This window comes from Balaenoptera musculus, chromosome 8, assembly GCF_009873245.2.
Source record: "Balaenoptera musculus isolate JJ_BM4_2016_0621 chromosome 8, mBalMus1.pri.v3, whole genome shotgun sequence".
In the NCBI taxonomy this organism is placed as follows: Eukaryota; Metazoa; Chordata; class Mammalia; order Artiodactyla; family Balaenopteridae; genus Balaenoptera; species Balaenoptera musculus.
This window is the reverse complement of record NC_045792.1, coordinates 107,770,161-107,791,661: the sequence shown is the minus strand read 5'-3', so window position 1 is coordinate 107,791,661 and position 21,501 is coordinate 107,770,161. Positions and strand designations below refer to the sequence as shown.

Sequence of the window (21,501 nt, the reverse complement as noted above, 5' to 3'; positions counted from 1 at the left end):
AAGGCCTTCGAGAAGCTACAGCACAGGGGCACCACCTGGAGGGTGATGAGAGCAGGGGAGCTGCTGGGGTAGAGGGGAATTGTAGAGGGCTTGTGAGTCCAGGTGACATCACTCAGCAGTATGGCAGGAGCCTCTGAGCCAGAGAGCACCACAGGGAGCTGTGGCTTGAGGTCTGTCATAGCTGGATGTCTGTCTTATCTACGGCTTGAAGATGATGGGTGCAGTTTTGGATATACAGGCATGTTCTAACTGGCTTAAAATCTGCTTATTTGGGTTCTAAGGGAAGTAAGTCAGAATGAGAAAGACAAATACCCTGTGGTATCACTTAATGTGGAATCTACAATATGACACAAATGAACTTATCTATGAAACAGAAACAGAATCACAAACATAGGGAACAGACTGTTGGTTGCCAAGGGGGAGGGGGTTGGAGGAGGGATGGGGTGGGAGGTTGGGGTTAACAGATGTCAGCTTTTATATATAGAATGGATAAACAGCAAGGTCTTACCGCATAGCACAGAGAACTATATTCAATATGCTATGATAAACCAAAATGGAAAAGACTATTAAAATAAAGAATGTATATGTATAACTAAATCACTTTGCTGTACAGCAGAAATTAACACAACATTGTAAGTCAGCTGTACTTCAATTAAAAAAAAAACAATTCGTTGTGTAAAACTGAGTTTGGTGAGGGTGGGCTTGTAGCTAACGGGTCCTGGGCTGCAGTGAAGAACTAAAGAACGTGGGGCTAGTATACAGAGGGCATCTTTGACTCGCTTATGTAACACCAAGCTCATCCAGCTGGTAGAGGGGAGGCTGGGGCTTGAGCCCATGTGCTCAGCAGCCACGTGGTATTGCCTCCCTCTGCCCAACTGGATATGACGTTCTTTTGGCCCAGGCACATGTGTGTCCCTGCTCCTCACATATCAGCCCTCTCACTGCTGATTGGGATTCTAGATTCCAGGTAGGAAATGGGGCTGGGACTTATGTGGAGGCAGGGTATGTCTGAAGTAACCCTCCCAAGACCTTGTCTTTTTTTTTTTTAATTTTTAATTAATTAATTAATTAATTAATTAATTTATGGCTGCCTTGGGTCTTTGTTGCTGCACACAGGCTTTCTCTAGTTGCAGCGAGCAGGGGCCACTCTTCGTTGTGGTGCACAGGCTTCTTATTGAGGTGGCTTCTTTTGTTGCAGAGCACGGGCTCTAGAGCGCAGGCTCAGTAGTTGTGGCGCTCAGGCTTAGTTGTTCCGTGACATGGATTCCACCACTTTTAACCAACTAAAAGTTTTAAAACTTTGCATATGTAAATGCCTCAAACTCTTAACAGTCTCTGGTAGGGGATATTAATATTTAGCCATCCATACAATTATTATAAACACTTTTATTCAGTATATTGTATTTACAGTAAATGATGTGTGTTTAAGTTTATATGTTGTATAATTTGGTTTGTTTTAGTTTATTAAAGATAAGAAAAAACCAATGCTCACAAAAGTGTACAGTATAGTCCTTACACCTCTGAGATTATCAGGGTCAACAGGTAAGAACTAGTTGCATTTATTTTCACATGATAATAAAATCACTGCACTTTCATGGTCTGCAGGAATCACATGAAAAACATGCTCAGCTGAATTTGGAGGGAAACATATCACTGAAGCTGCAAAGCATGGTTATTAGGACCTCTAGCCCTAGATTCAGACCGCCTTGGGGAGACCCTGACTCTATACTTGCTTGACTGAGAAGCCTTAATCATCCTGTGCCTCTATTTTATCACCCCTAAAATAAGGATAAGAGTTCCTTGGAGTTCATTGAACTTCTTGGTTATGTAAGTTAAGTGTTTTTAATATATTTTAGAAGTTTTCAGTCATTATTTCTTTGAATATTTTTTTCTGCTCTTTTCTCTCTCTCCTCTCTGGCACTCCCATTATGCATATTTTGATGTGTTTAATGATGTCCCACATTCTTCTGAGACTCTTCGTTTTTGTTCATTCTTTCCCCCTTTTTTCTTTGGATTATATATTTGCTGTCAATCTGTCTTAAAGTTTGCTAAATCCTTCTTGTGACAGTTCAAATCTCTTGTCGGGTCCCTGTAGTGAATTTTTCATTTCAGTTATTGTATTTTCAACTCCAGAATTTCTATATGGTTCTTTTTAAAAATCATTCTGTCTCTTTCTTTTTCTTTAATTTTATTGAAGTATAGTTGATTTACAATGTTGTGTTAATGTCTACTATACAGCAAAGTGACTCAGTTATACATATATACTATTTTTCATATTCTTTCCTATTATGGTTTATCACAGGATATTGAATAATAGTTTCCTGTGCTATACAATAAGACCTTGTTGTTTATCCATCCTGTATATAATAGTTTCATTTCTATTCCTTTATTGATTTTTCTCTATTTGATGAGACACTGTCATCACACCTTTCTTTCCTTCTGTAGGCATGGTTTCTATTAGTTCTTTGAATATATTTATAGTGGTTACTTTGAAGGCTTTGCCTGTTAAATTCAACATCTGGGCAATCTGACAGGCAGTTTCTGTTGCCTGCTTTTCTCTTCCCCCAATGTATGGGTTATACTTTCACATTTCTTTTGCATGTCTTGTAAATTTTTTTTTGTTCAAAACTGGTCATTTTAGATAAATATTGTAGAAACTTGGGTACTGTTTCCCCTTCTATGTAGTTGTGAGAATCTGCTTACTTTGCCTAAAATTTCCTCATTTCTTTGTAAACACTGACGATATCTCTGTTCCCACTCTGCTAACCACACCACTTACTTTAACTGCTTACTTGACTTGTAGAGTTGACATTGATGAATACAAGCTGGAGACAAGTCAGTAAAAGAATTCTGGTGCTCCCCACTTTCTAATGATACAGTAACTCATTAGCTTAAAGATTTAGCTGCAACATGAAAACTGAGTTAAAATACTCTCTTCACGTATATTTAAAAAAATCTACAGATATTTCTGAACTTCTAGAATTTGTCTGGTAGCAACAGCAGCTAATTATTGAAGAAGGTCTCTTATATGAATGCTTGGCAACAAACAAAAGTGCTGAAATGTTCAAAATGTTGAACAATTTTTAAAATATAGTTTCATGGTTTCTTTTGGAACAACTTTGTTGAGATTTTCACTGATGGATGCAAAAGCAATGGTGGTAAAACAGCTGGTGACTTAGCTCAAATCAAGGCAGTGGTAACAAGTGTAATAGTACTATTGTATTCTTTCCCATCATCATGGCCTCACAGCAATTTTTGAAAAAACCACCTTCACCCAGGAATGTCCTTGATCCTTGATGAAACAGTAAAAACTCTTAATTTTATGAAATATAGACCCTTGAGTACATGACTTTTTAATATTTTATGTGACTAAATAGGAAATATATATATAATCTAAATATATAATAAATTTATTAATATATATTATAAATATATGTCACCTTTGCCATATATCAAAGTATGATGGTTTTCTCAGGCTATACCACTGCAATTGTTTGAGCTGAGAACTAAACTAGCTTCTTTATTCTGTTGATCACCATTTTTACTTGAAAGAATGATTGATTGACCAACTGTGGTTATTCAGACTAGAAGATCTGGAAGAAATTTTTTCAAAATGAACAAAGTGAGCTAGCCATTTCAAGGAAAACAACTGGAAGTTTTTATTGCCAATGATACCATTTGGGCTTTCAAGAAAAATTAGAATCCTGAAAAACATATATCTGTTACATTGAGTGTAATGGCTTCCCAATAATTAAAGAGTTTTCTGATGAGATTCATGGTGATATTAAAAATGTAATAGATAGATAGATAGATAGATAGATAGACAGACAGGGTATATAATTAAATGTGTCCACATTTGGAAGGTCTGCATAACTCAGTGAACCAATATTTTCCAAATGACTAATACTTGATGTTACAAAATAACACATGTGTAAAAGATTCAATCAAAGTGCAATTTAGATCAATGAATTTTAACATAACAGAGTATGAAAAGTTTATTGATATGGTTTCAGATTCCACATTACAGCTAACCTTGAAGAAACTACCACTTGTTAAGTTTTGGCAGAATTTCAGGGAAGCATATTTCAAATTTCACAGAAGGGTCCTGAAATGGCTATCAAACTCCTCTTAATGTTTTCCTACAACATATCTATGTGGGGTCATATTTTCTTCATATACTTCAACCAAAATAACATTATGCAAAAGATTGAATGCAGAAGCAGATATGAGACTCCTACTGTCTTCCCATGAAAAGATTTGCATAACGTGTAAAACAATGCCACTCTTCTCACTGAGATATTTTTATTTAAAAAAATCTATATTTCTAATTAAAAATATACAACTCATGGTAAAATGACATGGGCTTATTATTTTTATTTTAAAATGACTTTATAAAATAAATTAATTTTTCAGTTTTATTTTAAGATGGTAGACATCAACAGATATAAATGACGTAAACAAATGCTCTTTGGGGTCTTAAGATCAAAATGTTTGAGAATCACTGTTACAGAGTTTTAAAAGATTTGGAAAGGAAGGGACATGGGTGCCTTTTTCATTTACTGTATCCAGTTGAGGGAGAGGCTTGAGCTGGTTGACACAAGGATCCCAAGCAGTGGAAATGAAACTGTATTTCAGGCAGACACGATCAACGTACTTGCCTATGACCAGGAGGAAACATGCATTCATTTCTCTTTTCTCATTGGGTTTCTCTAATTATTGATCCTGGAAGGCATGAGCCTGAAAAGACCACACCAGTTCCTCATCACTGGAAAAGTATCTCATGCAACTGAAAGTAAAACTAAACATAGTGGGGAAAAAATCCTTCTGGTGGGAATTTGGAAGGTGTGATAAACGATTTCTGGATCTGTTTATCCCTGGGAAGCTTAGGAGCCTGAGCTGGACCGTGGTGACTCCACAGCAGAGGGTGTGATTTGAGACTTTCCTTTTTTTTTTTTTAATAAATTGATTTATTTACTAATTATTTATTTATTTTTGGCTGCATTGGGTCTTCGTTGCTGTGCATGGGCTTCCTCTAGTTGCGGCAAGCGGGGGCTACTCTTCGTTGTGGTGAGCGGCTTCTCATTGCGGTGGCTTCTCGTTGCAGAGCGTGGGCTCTAGGCATGCAGGCTCAGTAGTTGTGGCTCGCGGGCTCTAGAGCACAGGCTCAGTAGTTATGGCACATGGGCTCAGTTGTTCCACGGCATGTGGGATCTTCCCAGACCAGGGCTCGAGCCCGTGTCCCCTGCATTGGCAGGCTGATTCTTAACCACTGCGCCACCAGGGAAGTCCCTGATTTGAGACTTTCATCATTTATTTCTGACGTTCTACAGGGGGCTTGGCCAGAGCTATCCTGTCTCTCCATCCTCACCATTCTGCTGTCTCTCCCCAAGGGCTGGAGGTCATCCTGTCCACAATTAGACGTGGTTTCTGGAAAGAACATGGCTCAGGTCTTGAGGTGGAATATATTCAGCGGTTCCCACCCAACCTCACTGATGCCCCCCTGGAAGCATTGATCTAGAAGCAGGAGTGCTTAGTGTCTAGGATGTCTGTGTGGTGGGTGAATGCAGGGGAGACATGAGAGGTTGAGACTTTGAAAGAGATGAAAGGACAGAGCATCTGGGAAGGTCAGGATGTGAGCTGAGGAGGAAGATCCCAAACAGGATGGCCCTGAAGGGACATTCTACCAGGCATGACCCTTGCATAATGCTTAGCCACCAAAACATACCAGATAGTTCACAGTCTCAAACATCACCGAGATGATGGATGCCAGGTGTTACAGGTGTGTTCTAGTGCACCGCAAATGTGCAATTGAGGCTTCTTTCAGAGAAAAATTCACAGGAAGAGAGTGATTCTGAGAACATCGAGGTAGAAGCTGAATGTGAGGATGAGGCAACACAGGAGGAAATGCAGAGGACACACACGTGATCTTGAGATATTCTCCTGAGATGATGCTTGGACTCCGATTGGCCAGTGACCCCACACAGGAAATAACAAGGGACCCTGAACCAACTTGATAACACTCAGAGCTCCACTCTCCTCAGGAGCTCCTGAGGGTGGCTCGGTGGTCCAAGGACAGAGACGATGTCTCCATGATCAGACATCTAGAGAAGGTCCTTCCTACCCTCGCAGACCACTTCCTGGCCTGGACCAGCATCAAAGGTAAGATGGAGTTGTCCACCTCCTACTCCTTTACTGCATTTCCCCCAGGGTGTTAAGCTTGTGTCTGGTCTGGAGCCCAGAGCATCTGTGGCTTCTCAGGTTCCTCTTGCCTACTGTTTCCACCATGTCTTCCTTGACCCACCATTGCTTTGTAGTTCATCCAACCTCTGTCTCCCTGCCCACTGGGCATCAGTCTGATGTCTCGATGGGAAATATCGATGCCTAGGTCATGCCTTTCTGGAAAATTCTCCCCCATTTTAGCCACCTCTTGTTTGCTCTCTTCCCTGCCTACCCTACCCCACCCCAGCATTCTCATCCAATTACTTTATGGAGGGACTTATGCCATTTTTGCATTAGGACTACACGGCGTGGAGAGACAAGTACCTTAAACCAGGAAAGTCTGCAATGGAACAGCTACTGAAGCCAGCAGTCACAGGGCTCCTTATAGAAGCAGCCTAGGACCAAGGGCGAGCCTACCACAGCAAAGATGGCCTTGGTGTCCTGACCATCCTTCAGATCAAAGCAGCTAACCAGCCCCAGGGAGCAGGTTCCTTCTGAAGACAGTGCCCCAGGATATTTTGGTGAGCAAAGTAAACGTTATTCTTGATGACATCAATCTCATAGTGATCTATCCTCCATTTCGTTAGAATATTGTTACTAGTGCATTATGGATCTACAATCTAAAACCCTCTAAAGTACGCTAAATCCTTCATGCTACTAATGTATTTCATTAATTCAAACTTCCAAGGAATTGCTACTGTACTACTGATCCCCCTCTGCTTCTGTTACTTTATTTTATTTTCACCATGCCACACAGTGTGTGGGATCTTAGTTCCCCGACCAGGGATGGAACCTGCACCCCTGCATTGGAAGCACAGAGTCTTAACCATTGGACCACCAGGGAAGTCCCCCCCGCCCCGCTACTTCTGAGTCTTGCTCTTAGCTCCTCAGACAACACTCTCTGTTGTTTTCTTCCTCTGTACCCTCTCCTCTTCTGTGTGCTTCTGATGGTCCTCCTTCATCTATGCATTGGATGTAAATAGATGGTACATCTTCCCCAGCCTGCCCCTTTCCTCCCTGCAATGTCATCCTCTTCAGTGGCTTTAGCTATCACTTACATCAATGATGTTTGCTAAATCCACACCTCCAGACCACAGCTCTCTTCCAAAATCCTGACTGTCTGGACATCTTCACCTGGGTGTTCCACAAACAACCCCAAATCAACAAAAGTTAAAATGAATTACTTATCTTTTACACACTTCCTTCCTCAAAATGTGCTTTAAAAAACGAAAAAAAAATTTTTTTAAATTTCTTTTATTGAAGTATCATTGATTTACAATGTTGCATTAGTGTCTGGTGTACAGCAAAGTGATTCAGTTATACATATGTATATATATTCTTTTTCAGATTCTTTTCCATTATAGGTTATTACAAGATTAATAACCTATAATTATTAATCTTGGATAATTAGTTCCCTGGATATAGTTCCCTATGCTATACAGTAGGTCCTTGTTGTTTATCTATTTTTTATACAGTAGCGTGCACCTACTATATATAGTACAAAGACCGAGTACATCACACAAAGGCACTCGTTAATTAGTGGGAGGGGCAGGAATCCAACCCAAACAGCCTGACCCCAGAGTGCACCTGATGCCCTCCAGTGATTTCACATTTCATATCTAGGGGACTGGGTTTTGTGTGGCAATGTAATTTGTAGGAATAAGGAAGCGCAGTGGAGAGCACACGTTTGGGGGGTGGTGTTATATGTGGTGTTATTACTCGGCAGTTTGATGAGCAAGTCAGGGCTGAAGAGAGACGGAGGCTGAAGAGGTGTGTTTGGGAACCGAGTGGTCCACAGAACGCCATGTGAATGGGTGAGATCAGATTCAAGGGCGTCGTTTAACTACAACAGAACAGAATACAGAGAAATGTGACCTGGAAAACGTCAGCAGCATCCAGGGGATGAGAAAAGGAGAAGAGCTGAATTGGTCTGAGTAAAAGATAAGGAGAAGCTGGCAACAAGGGATGAGAAAGGGAAGAAGCGTGAAACCCAAAGGGCAGAAAGGACCTCTTGGAACCTGAGCCCAACCACGGAACGAGCGACCTTATGTAACAGTTTCCTATGGCTGCTGTAGCAAATCACCGCAAATTTATGACCTTACAATTATGGAGGTCCAAAACCCAAAATGGGTCTCACTGGGCTAAAATCAAGGTGTGGACAGGGCTACATTCCTTCCCAGGGCTTCAAGGGAGAAGCTGTTCCCTGGTCATTTTTCAACTTCTGGAGGGGCCTGCATCCTTGGCTGGTGGCCTCTACTGTGCTCTTCAAAGCCAACCATCACATCACCCCTCCCTTGCTTCCCTCTTCACATCTCCTTCTCTGACTCTCCTCCTCTGCCTCCTTTTTATAAGGACCCTTGTGATTACATGTGGGGCCCACCTGAATGACCCAGGATAATCTGCCTATTTTAAGTTCAGCTGGTTAGCAATCTTAATTCCATGTGCCATCTTCATCCCCTCTCTCCTACCTCAGTCGTCATAGACTCTGGGGATTAGGACACAGGTGTCTTTGAGAGGAGCCATCCTTCTGTCCAACAGTCACTGAGACATGAGAACCCACAGCCCTAGGAGCCCACAGAGCACCTTCAGGCGGCTGACCCACTTTTCGGAGTCATTAGTACAGGATGGTATTGAAGCAGATGGAGTAGATAGGATATCCTAGGGACTCAGGCACAGCTCGCCCTACAGATATCAATGCATCTGGGCTGCCACCTGGACCTAAGTAAGGAGGTAGACCAGATGCCTCCACCCACCTTTACATCATCGACGTCCTCTCCCCTGTATCCCAAACCGCTCTTCAGGTCCTAACCATACTAAGAGGTCTACCCTGAGTGCACAAGCTCCCACAAGACTCTGGACCTTCTTCAAGTGGTTTCTCTGCATTGGGTATCATCTTTCTTGGTAACGTCTACCATGTCTTCAAGGGTCAACTCCCCCCTGAGTACTAGAGCTCCAGTTGCACCATCCTGTAAGTGGTTGTTCCTCTGGGTTCCTTGGGGGCAGAAACCAGGTCTCCCCAACTTCCCCCACCCTGTGTTCTGCTCAGCGCCTAAGTTGGAGGGGACATCCGGCAAATCAGTTTGTTGAGTACAGAGATGAATGAATGAGCTGTACTGATGCCCAAGGGGCCCAGCTCAAGAGGATGAAGCTGAGCTCTTATCTCATCCTCTAGGGAGAGACAAGAACCACAGTAACGACCTGGACTTGGTTCATTTGTGGCCGGGCTTGGGGGTGGGAAATAGAAGGGGAAGAGAAAGAGACAAACTGAGGGAAGAAGGGGGGCAAGGAGGGAAGGAGGAGGAGAGAGAAGAGAGAGACAGGGAGAGTGGGGAGGAGCAAGAGCCCACCTTACTTGCCTGAGGTTCTGTGTTTCCGTCTCTGACTCCCCCCCACCCACCCCAGGAGTGCCGGGAATCACGGATCAGAGGAACCCAGCAGAGTCCTGCTGAGCTCGGATCTCCTCACCATGGACCAGTACCGCAAGACACGCAATCGTTCCAGCATTGACGCCACAACGCTGGCTCCAAGATCAGAGAACACTGACCACATGATCTTCCGGTCCATCACTGTGGTTGTGGCCCTTTGTGGGTTGGTGGGAAATGGAATAGTAATCTCGTTTGTCCATCTGTCCGCCAAGAAAAATGCCTTCTTCATCTACAGCCTCAATCTGGCCGTCGAGGATTTCATGAACCTTTGTTTCCAGACTGTATTCTCTGTCTGCCAAATCCTGAAGCTTTTCCTGCACTATTCCTTTCACCTGCATGACACCTTTATGGTCCTGGGGTTCTTCTTCTACTTCACTGGCCTGGGCATCATGACCGCCATCAGCTTCCAGCGCTGTCTGTCCTCCTTCTTCCCTATTTGGTATCGGTGTCGTTGCCCCAAGCACCTGTCAGGCAACGTGAGCGCCCTGCTCTGGATTCTGATCTTTTCGGTTAATATACTGAGAGGTCATGCCTGTGGTCAGTTTATTCATCCCAAGGACAAAGTTCGGTCCTGCACTGATGACCGCCACCACCGTGTGGGTCCTCCTCCCGTTCTCCATCCTGGGCTCGTCCAGCCTGCTGTTGCTCTTCCGAGTCCAGGCGAGCTCCCAGCAACACTGGCCCAGAAAGCTCTACCTGGTCCTTCTGCTGTCGGTCCTGGGCTTCGTTCTCTTCAGCCTGCCCCTCTGCATCGTCTGCTTCCTCGTAGCTGGCATGAAACATCACACTCTCAGCGACGTCTGCATCCAACTGTCCTGCACCAACAGCACCGCTAACCTTGCTATTGACTTCTTCACTGGGGGCCTTCAGAGACAGCGGCTGAGGGAGCCCCTCAAGGTGGTCCTCCAAAGGGCCCTGGGTGAGGAAACAGAGGATGGTGAGGATGGGAAGGCGCCCCTGACTGGCAAGGTGGAGAGGGTGGACCTCTGAAGGATGGGGGGCTCCCAGTGGATCCGTGTCCCTGGGGCACGGTCCCTACCATCTCCTGGTGGTAACCATGCCTCGCTGCCAGCGGGACAGAGCTCCCCAAGTCAGCACCCCCAAATAGTTCCCTTCCCAGCCTCCTCTTTGTGAAAAACGAGAATAGCCAGAAGCAGAATTTTTTGTATGTATATGAAACCAAATGCACACATTTGAGCCTTTTGAAACCTGTTAAATTATCCTTCAGAAAGTTTGTGAAGTCACACTCACCAACCTCAGAAAGTCGATTTTAACCTCTGACTTACTGTTAAAATTCTGCTCATTTTCAGTTTTGGATAACAAACGCTGCTAAATTCCTTTCGGATGTAGACTGGTCCTTGGAAATGACGCACCCTTGTCCTTCGCCCATTTATCCGGCATGTTCTAGGGTCTGGATGCAGTGTTTTATTTTTTTCTTCCTTGACTTTTAATGGATTGACCTCGTGGGATGTACTATCATCTCTCTCAAAACTCTCTCCTTTTGTCTTTAGAATTCCAGCGAAATAAAGATTTGTTGACCAATGCTGTCTGGGGGTGGGGTGGGCAACGTCCAGTTGGGTGTGGGTTCGGCTGCGTCAGTAGCTCATGCTGCAGTGACACTCAGGTCTCCGTGTGGTCCCCCAGGCTGCTTTGATTGTTGAGTGAAATGTTTCAGCCAAAGCTTGTACGACCGTCCAACCGAGAGGAAGGTGCTGGTGAGTCTTTGCTCTCAGGAGCAACCCCAGGAGATTCCGAGTTAGCTCTGGGTTTGACATGAGGCTTCACTGCCCTCTCCAGGAGCTGGGGTGGGCGGGCTTGTCTATGTTCGGGTCTCAGAAAAGAGCCAGGACCCCACACGACGAGCTGGAGTTGCAGACAGGAACCCATAGCTCCTCATTAGCCAAGCTCTGGTGACTATCTTTTAACTGGGGGGACACTACCCTATAGCTGGGGGGACACTTCCTATAGCTGGGGGACACGACCTTATAAATGGGGGACCCTACCCTATACCTGGATGACCAGCGGCCCGGGTCCTGGGGTCCCTGAGTGCAGGAGGCCCTTGCAGGACAATGTTCAGGACGCTGCCACTGACCCCACGACTGGCCGTCCTCAGTGTCCCCGCCCCCTCCATCTCCCTTCCCTGGAGCAGAAACCCCCCACCCCACTCCCAGCACACGTGGTGCAGGAGCCGCGGCCTCAGGAGGGCATGCGTGGCTGGGGAGGGGGGCGGCAGAGAGGAGGATGTCTCCTCCCCAGGGTGTCAGCAAGGTGCACGTCCCCCCGGGGGACACCCGTGGGGTGCCGACACCTGCACCGAGGGGCCTGGCCGTCACCCTGGGTGACAGCCATCCCAGAAGGTGACAGCAGTGTGTGAGCTGTCACCCCTCGGCTGCAGAACCCACGGCCACCTCCTCTTGAGCTCATCCGTGACCCCGCCCACGAGGGCCAAACGCTGGGATGAGACCCACAGGGTCAGGGAGGGCTGCCCGCACGGGATGCACCCATCCACTCGCCGGCCGTCCCCAAAACTGTCCTCAAGTTAGGGAAATACTCATCAGCGTACCTGGGCCACATCGGCTCGAAGAATAGCTTTTACTGCTGTTTTGTTTTCTTTCCAGATTCTCCCCAAGGTGAAGGACTGAATTCTCCTTGAAGCGTAAACTTTTCCTTTGTTTTAGGAGAAACACCTTCACGGGGGTCTCAGTACGTACGTGAAGGCTGCTGTAACAAAATATTGATGCCACAGACCTGGTGACACATAAACAAAAGGGCACTGCTCACAGCTCTGGAGGCTGGAAGTCAAGACCAGGTGCAGGCAGGGTCGGGGAAGGGGACTCTTCTGGGTTGGGTGGGAGACTTCTTGCTGGGTCCTCACGTGGCACAGGGGCCGGGGGCTGCCTGGGGTCTCTATTATAAGGACAGCGATCCCATTCGTGGGGCTCCACCCTCAGGCCCTCATGACCTCCCAGAGGCCACGCCCCCTGACACCATCGCATGGGGGGGTTAGGATTTCCCATATGAATTCTGGGGGGATGTGAACATTCAGACCGTAGCATTGGGATTTGGCTCCACAAGGCCAAGAGTCTCTTCTGGAAGACGAGTCGGAGATGGTAAGCAGGATGTGGCTTCGCATCGTGGTGTAAAAGGTTGTCTTTACGTCGAGTGACTTTACATCACAGAAAAGTGGCCCTCGGTGGGGTGAGGGAGAAGGGGTTATTCTGTCCCTGAGCCTGCGGGAGGGGCTCTGGATTCCGGGGGCGGGAGATACAAAGATGGCGGCAGCCTTCGGGGAAAGAGGGCAGTGTGCCCTTGTTCCCTTCCCTCCGCCCAAGCCTGGAGTCTTATTAATACGTCCCTGGGTGTTGCTGTCACTGTGGGAAGTTGAGGAACGTTCTGTGCATGTGCTTTGCAGGCCCAGGGTCTGCGGTAGCATTGCCAGGAAACGTGGACTTAGATCCAAGGAGCCATCGTCCAGAGCCTGGGCCCGGGCCAGGGCCTGAGGGTGTGTGCAGTGGCCGTTCCTGTTTGGAGAACTCACCATCTATTTTTCCTAATTCTGATAACACCCCGTGGTCCTCTTTGGAGGACCTCGGGGCAGTAGCTAACTGGTTCAGAAATGGGCATATGACCCAACTGAGCTAACCCAGGGCCTGTACTGAAGAAACGGGGAAGGCACATGTGCTAATCTCCTGCTGGATCTGAACTTGGGAGTTTGCAAGACTGGAGTCACAAGAGGAAGCCAGCACACAGAGACAGGGTCAGGGGAAGAGAGAAACAAGTTCCAATGACATGGCACAAACCCTGGGTCCAGCCAGGCCTGAAGCTGTCACTCCCCCGGACTGCTCAGCACGTCAATCAATAAATTCCTTTCCTTGTTCACCAGGTTCTTTTCTTGGGTAAGGCTTTTGGTAACACACACGCAGAAACTCCAAGCTGATGCAGTTTGTAAATATTCCTGGGGATCCTTAGGAATTCCTGGTGTTCCAGCAGAATGGGGGCTGAGCTGTGTTGCTCGGGCCCAAGGCTGGACCTTCCGCAACGTCCGCAACCAGAGCCCAGCTCTCTCCTCCCGCCCACACTGGAACCGTCCCACTTAACCTGGGTGCTGACCCAGGACGGTGAGACCGAAATGGAAGGAGGAGGCTGGCAAGGACGGCAGGCAGCTGGCCCCCCAGGGGGGTCTTTCCTTAGGGCAGCACATGGCGGGGGGCAGGAATGGTGACCGCACAGCCTGCCCCGAGAGCATGTGAAGCCTTCCCTGGTGGCACAGGATGGAGGCAAATCTACATCCCTGCAAGTTTAGGTCCTCGGAATGACAATGACGGTGACCAGGAAACAGAAATCAGGGAAATGGGCCAGTTTATAGTGAGAAGAGTCATACACAAGGACAGAGGAAGAAAAGGAGAAAGGGCTGCTTTGCAAAACTACAAAGATTGCAAGGGTGGGTGATGGGTGGGGACAGTCATTCTAGAACCACCCTCCACCCCCCAGGGCCTCCTCCATCCCCGCCTGGAAAATCCTCCTTCGGCTCAGGTGACACTCAGGAGATGCTGCACAAGGGCCAGAGGGGCTGGGGGAAGCGCTCGCTTCAAGAAGAGGGCTTATATATAGTAGTTTGTGTATGTCCATCCCAATACCTGCTGTACAGCACAGGGAACGCTACTCAGACTCTGTAATGCCCTCTATGGGAAAAGAATCTCAAAGAGAGCGGATATATGTATACGTATAGCTGATTCACTTTGCCGTACAGCAGAAACTAACACAACATTGTAAATCAACTATACGCCAATAAAAATTAATTTAAAAATTAATTTTTTTAAATTAATTTTTTAATTTAAAAAAAAGAGAAGAAGAGGGTTTAAAATTGCATCCTCTTGTATTTCAGCCTTTTTTAAAGAAACCAGACTGAAAAGATCCCTCTCCTCGAAACACGTCGGACGGGGCTTGTGGACACGCCAGCCTTTCCCGCTCACAGCCACCAGCAAGGCAGACGTGCAACGCGCATCCTCGCGGGAGGGGAGCCCTCTGTGCAGGACCCGGGCTCAGTCCACACCGTCCAGGTCCTGACGCTGTCTTCTCTCCAGCTGGAGGACCTAGAAGAGAGGATGCAGCGTCACCACGAGGACCTGAACGGCTAGGCCGTCACAACGCACCGATTCACCCGAAAGAGGGTCGCGGTCACGGGACTGAAAAAGCAGGTCCTCCGACAGCATCTTCAGTGACGAGATGTGGGTGGATCCGGAATCCAGAAGGATGTGCCTTGGCCCGGGCACGGGGGTCACTGCTGGGCTAGAAGACTCCAGGTGAGTTCCATCTTTACCCACATGTGTTTTTCTCCATTTGAGGGTCTCTGCACACCCTCTGAGCCCCAGGCCTGAGGTGAGGGAACCCACTGCTGAGTGTGTACTGGTGGAAGCGAGGCCCCACGGCTGACTAATACTTGGCGGGGGGAGAAGGCTGTGCTGTGCACCACGGGGCGTTCTAGCAGCATCCCTGGACTCTGCCCACTATATGTGGCAGCAGAGCCCCCACCCCAGGTATGAGAACCAAAAATGTCTCCAGACATAGCCTGACGGCCCCTGCATGAGGGCCACGGCCACGGCCGTGCAGTGTTGCTTGCGTCCCATCTCAGTTTGCCCATCATCTCCTCATGGGTGCTCCCCGCTCCCCACCGGCTAGCGCCGGCCGCTGCGCTCATTCTTTTACAAGTTCATCACTAAAGGGATATTGCCTATAAGCTTAAATTACACATAATGGCCCATCTCTGGGAACCCTGCCTCCCAGGTCATGAACATTAAGCTAAAATACCTTTGTTTAGCTCACAGGAAACATCCCGACCAGGCCTACCTATGAAAGGCTGCAGGGAGGAAGAAAAAAACACGTCCCCTCTGGAGCCAGGACATGTTTGACTGTAGTCCCTCCCCTTTTAGTATAAAAGAAGCCTGAATTCTCAGGCAAGATGGTTCTACTATTAGGTAATTAGGGGAAAAGAGGAAAAACAGACGGTTTAGAAGATGTGAAGCCAGTTGGATAGCCTAGTAGTGTAGAAATCATGGTGACTGGTACCACATCTGACACAGTGCTGTAGCCCCTAATTTTAGCATCCTCAGCACAGCCAAAAATAGCTTATGCTCTGATTGACTTGAAACCTACCTGAAACCTTTGCAGAAAGAAGGACGCTAAAAAATGCCACCGTACATATTAAAAAGCTTCTCAGTCCTCAATGGAAATGAGCTGATATTCCCTCAACAGACGTTTAACAGGGAGAAAAACCATTTTTGCCTGATTTACCTGAGTTTCTATGCAGCGGAACTGCCAAGGCCAGCGGGTGTTGTACAGAAACGGCCGCAGATCGAACCTGTTGTCGTCTGGGCTGTAGCTCTCGGCGTGATACGCGGGGGTCAGTGTGGTCATTTTGTGTCTATTCATGGAATACTTCGAGAAAAACCGCTTCACTTTGTCGGCCACCTGGGAGGCGAGGGATGCACAGGGCCTGATGCTGGCAAAGCCGGAAGGACCCCAGGCTGGTGTTCCCGGCAGCACCGCCCTGGGCTGTGCCAGCTGACAGCACCCACCCCCTGCAACGCGGCTGCCTTTGAACCCCCCGAAGGCAGGAGTGGACCGGTGCCACCGCTCGGGCTGGGGAAGCGGGATGAGCTTTGAAGACGTGGGCTCCTGACTCCAGCACCGCGGAAGCTGCATCAGGAGACCTGGTCAGGGGTCCCGGGAAGATGTATCTCATGAGGCTTCCAGGCGGTTCTGCGGGGACCACTCCATCTGTGGGCTTCAGCCCTAAGGAGCCTGACAACTCGCAGAAAAGCAGCGCTATTCCAACCTCAGAGTTTGCCCTCTGCCCCCCAAAGAGGAGGAGGAGCTTGCTGGTTAGGATGGGGTCCAGCCCCACTCAGACGGACTCAGCCAGGGCAGAAGGAAGGCCCGGGCTGCTGAGAGCCGGAAACTGGGCCGTAGCTCCTTAGACAGAGCGAGTGTTCTCATTTTAAGGTCACACCGCGGCCACCCGCTCCTGTGAGTCAAATCCACCCACCAGGTGACCTTACCTGCCGACCCCCTGAGGACACTGCACATGGCTTACCTGTCTGGGGGTGCAGACGTCCTTCCACACGTAGAGGAGTTTGCAGAACATGCTGTAGGGCCCCATCTTGGCGATCTTCCGGAGCCTCCCGTAGACCGACAGCTCTGCGTAGGTCACTCCCATGTCTTCCTGGGGACAAAAGAGATGCGTCTCATGAGTGACAGCAAGTCAGCGCTGGGGGACAGGTTAAAACTTCTGCTGGAGATGGAATCGAGGCCTCCCCCCCACCACTCGCCTCATCACCTCCCTCCCGGCCCCAACCTCGAGGGACCTGAATTGAACACTGAAGGCCAGCAGTGGATGACGCTGAGCCCGGGGCTCCCAGGCCGGGAACCCAGCGATGGAGCATGGCTTGTTGGGGCAGAAAGGAGGCCAGGAAGGAACCCAGCAGCAGGGAGGTGGGGGAAGAAGCACAGTGACAAAGCCACCGCCGTTACCTCGTCAGTCTGGGACACCCGTCCATGGGCCAAGGGCTCCAGCTCGGCAGTGGCCGGCGCTACCAGGATGCTGTGGCCAAGACACACAGAGGTCAGTGACAACACCTGCGTGTTAACTCAACAGATGCCATGAAAGCACCAGGCGCGCTCAGCCCGAAGACGGAGGCATACACAGACCTCCCGGCCTTACGACGGCGGGAGAAGGGTGGTGAGGGACAGAGGGAAGCAGCGGCTGCCTGACCTGGCCAGAGCCAGGGCAGCACCGACGGGAAGGAAGCGGGGGCCTGGTCCTGGGACCCCAAGCGCCCCTGCAGTGCAGGACTCTTTCCATCAGGAGATGGGAGCTACGGAAGGTGGCTGAGGGGGGCGAGGGGGGCCCGGGGCTGTGCTGAGACGCATACCCGGTGGCTCAGGGGCCACAGCTGAGGCCTCGTGGGCGCACACGCACCTCTGCAGGGCGGGAAGCTCGAAGCGCTCCATGCAGAGCTGGACGAAGGCTCTCAGGTCCGTCTTGCTGATCCCGCCTATGGGGTTGACGTCTGCGCTGGAGCAGTCGTACTTGGTCAGGTAGCCGAGGAGGCTGCAGCAGGAGAAAGAACACGCAGTGTCCACGCAGCAGACCCGAGGGGCTGCAGATTCCACGAACCTGGGGGCCTGGCCATCCAGCCCCTGGGCATCCGAAGACTCGCTTCTTCCAGGGCCCTGGGGCCAGAGCTTGGATCAAGGGTCTTGGAGAAGCCTGATGTGCTGGGGCAGATTGGGGAAGGGGCAGAGGCTACGGACAGCCGAGGAGGAGTATCCAGCAAGCCAGACGAGGCGTCTGGGCCGGGAAGCAGCTTGGGGACTGAGCAGCAGCCTGGAAGCGGCCCGTCTGGGAGGGGAGGGCTGGGGCCAGTGGAGCGGGGAGCTGAGGGGCGGAGGTCCTTGAGAGGGAGGGGCAGGACCTCAGTGCACACGGACGCCGAGCCGACAGAAGCAGGGCCACCTCCCCACTGCTAGACACCTCCTGTGGTGGGCAGAGTGGCCCCCAGAGTGCCCACATCCTAATACCCGGAACCTGCATACATACACATACAGGGAGAAAGGAACTCCGCAGATGAGATGAGGCTGAGGACCCTGGGATGGGTGATCACCCTGGATTATGGGGTGGGCCCTAAATGCAATCACAAGGGTCCTTAAACGTGGAAGAGAGAAGTGGCGGGAGGGGGGCGTCAGTCAGTGGGAGCTGTGGCCACAGGAAAGGCACAGAGAATCTGCACCATTGGCTCTGCAGACAGAGGAAGGGGCCACACGCCAAAGGACGCAGGCGCCCCCAGGAGCTGGAAAAGGCGAGGAACAGCTTCTCTCCTGGAGCCTCCAGAAGGAACCGGCCCTGTGCCACCTTGGCTTTGGCCCAGTGAGATCCGTGTTGAACCCCTGTCCTACCGAGCTGTAAGATAATTCATTTGCGTCTGGAAGCCGCCGACTTTGTGCCCACTTGTCACCTCAACCCCACGCCACTCCCCCCTTCGATGCGTCCGTCCCTCTCCAGCCCACCACCACCGCTACCATATTCTCGCTGGGCCACTGGATGACCGCAGCTCTCCACCCGCATCCCAAGCTCCCCCCCGCCAAGGCCATTGCTGACCTGTGCTGTGGGTACTGTTTGGCCTTTGTCCCACCTGCACTCACACGGCTGACCTCTCCCCACTTTTCAAGAGAAAGACCAACCACTCAGCCCTCCAGGCTCCCACGAGGGTGCAAAGCCGGGGTGTAAGACCCCCTGGGTCCCCGACAAGGGGGATTACAACCTGCGCCGCCCTGAGCGGGCCTCCTTCAAGCGGCCCCGAGGTGGGTGTCACATCACCCCCTGTCCCGTTAAACGGACGGCTGACGGCAGGAACAGGGCCCGGTCCGTGGGCAAGGGCCGGGATTTACAGGCCAGAAGAGATGACCGTTTTCACCTGACCCCTGTGCCTCTTCCCCCCATCGGCTGCTCTCAAAGGTGCATCAGGAGCTAAGGCAGAGCGCGGGAGACACAGACCCGGCCGGAGTGGCCGTGGGTCAACCAGGGGACTCATCCAGAGCAAGGGCCACACACCTCTCATCCACGTTGGCAGATCCAAGCACGAGAAGCCTGCCGGGGGCGCCCCGGGACCAGAGGCTCAGCTGAGCGAAGAGGTAGGCAATGACCATCCTCACGCGCGCCTGGACCACAGGAGGGGAACGTCATCCGCGCGGGGCGGGGGTGGGGGACGTGCATGTGAACACCGCCTCCCTGCCGCCCGGGGCAGGGGCTCTCCCAGCAGCCTCAGGAGGACGGGAAAGCTTAAGTGATGCCGGAGCTTCCGGCGTCCAGAGGGTCCGGGAGCCCGTGGTCCCCGCACCCGCGCCGTGGGCTCCTGCGCTCCGCCACACAGATGGAAGGACCAAAGCCCGAGGCCGCGGTGAGACAGGGCTGCAAAGCCAGCGGGGGAGGCCGCGGTCCCTCCTGTCACTCCCTGCACTGCTGGGCAAGGCCACCCGCACCCGCAGAAAGGGGACAGAGAGACAGGACAGACCCAGGCAGCTGTAGCCCAGGCCCCCTCTTTCCCTCCAAGGACCACGCAGGGTCCAGCTCCCCTGCAGCCGCCTGGAAGGTGGGGCTGTGTCTGAGCCGCCCCCCAAAGATGCAGAAAACGCACGCACTTGCACACACACACCCATGTTCACAGACCCTCACGCTGATGCGCACACTCTCACGCACACGCACGCACACACACGCAGACCCCCATCCTCGTCACGAGGCCGCACACTCAGGGTCTCTCAGGCAGGCTGCCGACCCCGGTGCCGGCTGTCCCCCGGGTTCCCTGCGGCCCCCGAGTGGGGACAACGGCCCCATCTGGGAGGCACACCTGTACATTCTGCAGGGCCAGGCTCTCCCGGCTGCTTCCTCCGTGAGCTGCAAACACAGGGCTTTTACCCGTCACCAGGCTGAAGATGCCCATGACGGCCTTCACGGCTGGGTCGATGTTGAGACCGATGTGGCAGCTGGGAAGAGAAAGGGAAGGTGTGCAGACAGTAAAACAGAAACACAGAACACAGAATTTACCATTTTCAAGTGCCCCATTCAGCAGCAGTGAGTACACCGACGACATCACCTCTAGTTCCAGAACTTTCCATCAGCCCAGAAGGAAACCCTGTGCCCACGAGCGGTCTCTCCCCACCCCCTCCTCTTCCAGTCCCCGAGGACAAGTGACCCACTCTCTGTCTCTGTGGATCCGCCTATTCTGGACATTTCAAAGAAATGGAATCACACAATATCTGTCCTTTTGTGACTGGCTTCTTTCACTCAGGATGTTTTCCAGGTTCATCCACGTTGTAGCCTGTGTCAGCGCTTCATTCCTTTCTAAGGCTGAATACCATCCCCTTGTATGAACAGACCACCTTTTGGCTACCTATTCAACCGTCGATGGACATTTGAGTCGTTCTGGCTGTTGTGAATACGCTGTCACGGACACAGATGTGTAAATATTTGTTCACGTCCCTGCTTTCACTTCTTTTGGGCATCTCCCTGGGAGAACTGCTGGGCGGGGACAGCTTTTAGCTGAGCTCCGCATACAGAATGGGCGGCCTCTTGTTTTTCCCTTGGAGGCAGAATAAATGGAACATTCTGGATGGAGCCGAGTCTCCCTGTGTGGAAAGATGCCCTCTCTCCACCTTCCTCAGGCACAGAGGCCGCCAGGTGGAAGGGGGCAGAGGGCGGGTCACGCTCCCGGGAGGGGCGAGGGCCTGCCTGTGCTCCCAGCTGGAGGGGGGTGAGGAGGGAACCTGCTCGCCTCCGGGGTGCTCACTGACCCACAAACGTGGCCCTGGGTGGAGCTTCCCGCCGTCACCGCCACCTGGCCGTGCCCGACAACCCTGACCAGCCACCTTCCGATCTGCTGGGCGAGATCTCCGGCTCTGCTGCAAGTCTCCCGGGAGGAGTTCTCACTGGCCATGTAGCAGGTGGTCAGGACGCGGCCGCAGAGCTCCCGGGGGTCCTGGGGGGTGTAGCTGGTCTGGTTCACAATGGTCCGGACGTCGGCCAGCACTTCCTCATCTGAAAACCACCGGACAGAAGCGCACGTGCCGTGTGCCAGGTGCCTGCACCATTTAATCCCTTCTCCACCGCCCCGTAACCTCGCCAGATCAGCCCCGCGATGCCCGTTTCTCGGCTGCGGACACTGAGGGAATGGCCGATGCCACCGCACAGAGTGACAGGATGTGAACCTTGGTTTGCCCGACCCCACGGCCCCTGTTCTTTCCTTGGGGCCACACTGCCGACACACGGCAGCGACAGGCACCTGTGGCTTGAAGGACACAGCCA

The 21,501-nt window shown here is 50.8% G+C and overlaps 2 protein-coding genes across 2 annotated transcripts in view; one reads left to right on the top strand and one right to left on the bottom strand.

Moving 5' to 3' along the window:
* Positions 1–7,529: 7,529 nt before the first annotated feature.
* LOC118899265 (mas-related G-protein coupled receptor member B2-like) lies at positions 7,530–10,734 on the top strand. Its single transcript, XM_036860714.1, is given in 2 exon segments — positions 7,530–10,227; positions 10,229–10,734. Coding segments are annotated over 2 exon segments (948 nt in total). The 5' UTR covers positions 7,530–9,685; the 3' UTR covers positions 10,635–10,734.
* Positions 10,735–14,502: 3,768 nt separating this feature from the next.
* NADSYN1 (NAD synthetase 1) overlaps positions 14,503–21,501 on the bottom strand; it is a 33,442-nt gene continuing 26,443 nt past the window's right edge. The window contains 8 exon segments of the mRNA XM_036860713.1: positions 14,503–14,737; positions 15,936–16,112; positions 16,738–16,866; positions 17,175–17,244; positions 17,623–17,754; positions 19,255–19,361; positions 20,048–20,183; positions 21,066–21,234. Of these exon segments, the coding sequence (XP_036716608.1) occupies positions 14,687–14,737; positions 15,936–16,112; positions 16,738–16,866; positions 17,175–17,244; positions 17,623–17,754; positions 19,255–19,361; positions 20,048–20,183; positions 21,066–21,234 (971 nt within the window). The 3' untranslated portion in view covers positions 14,503–14,686.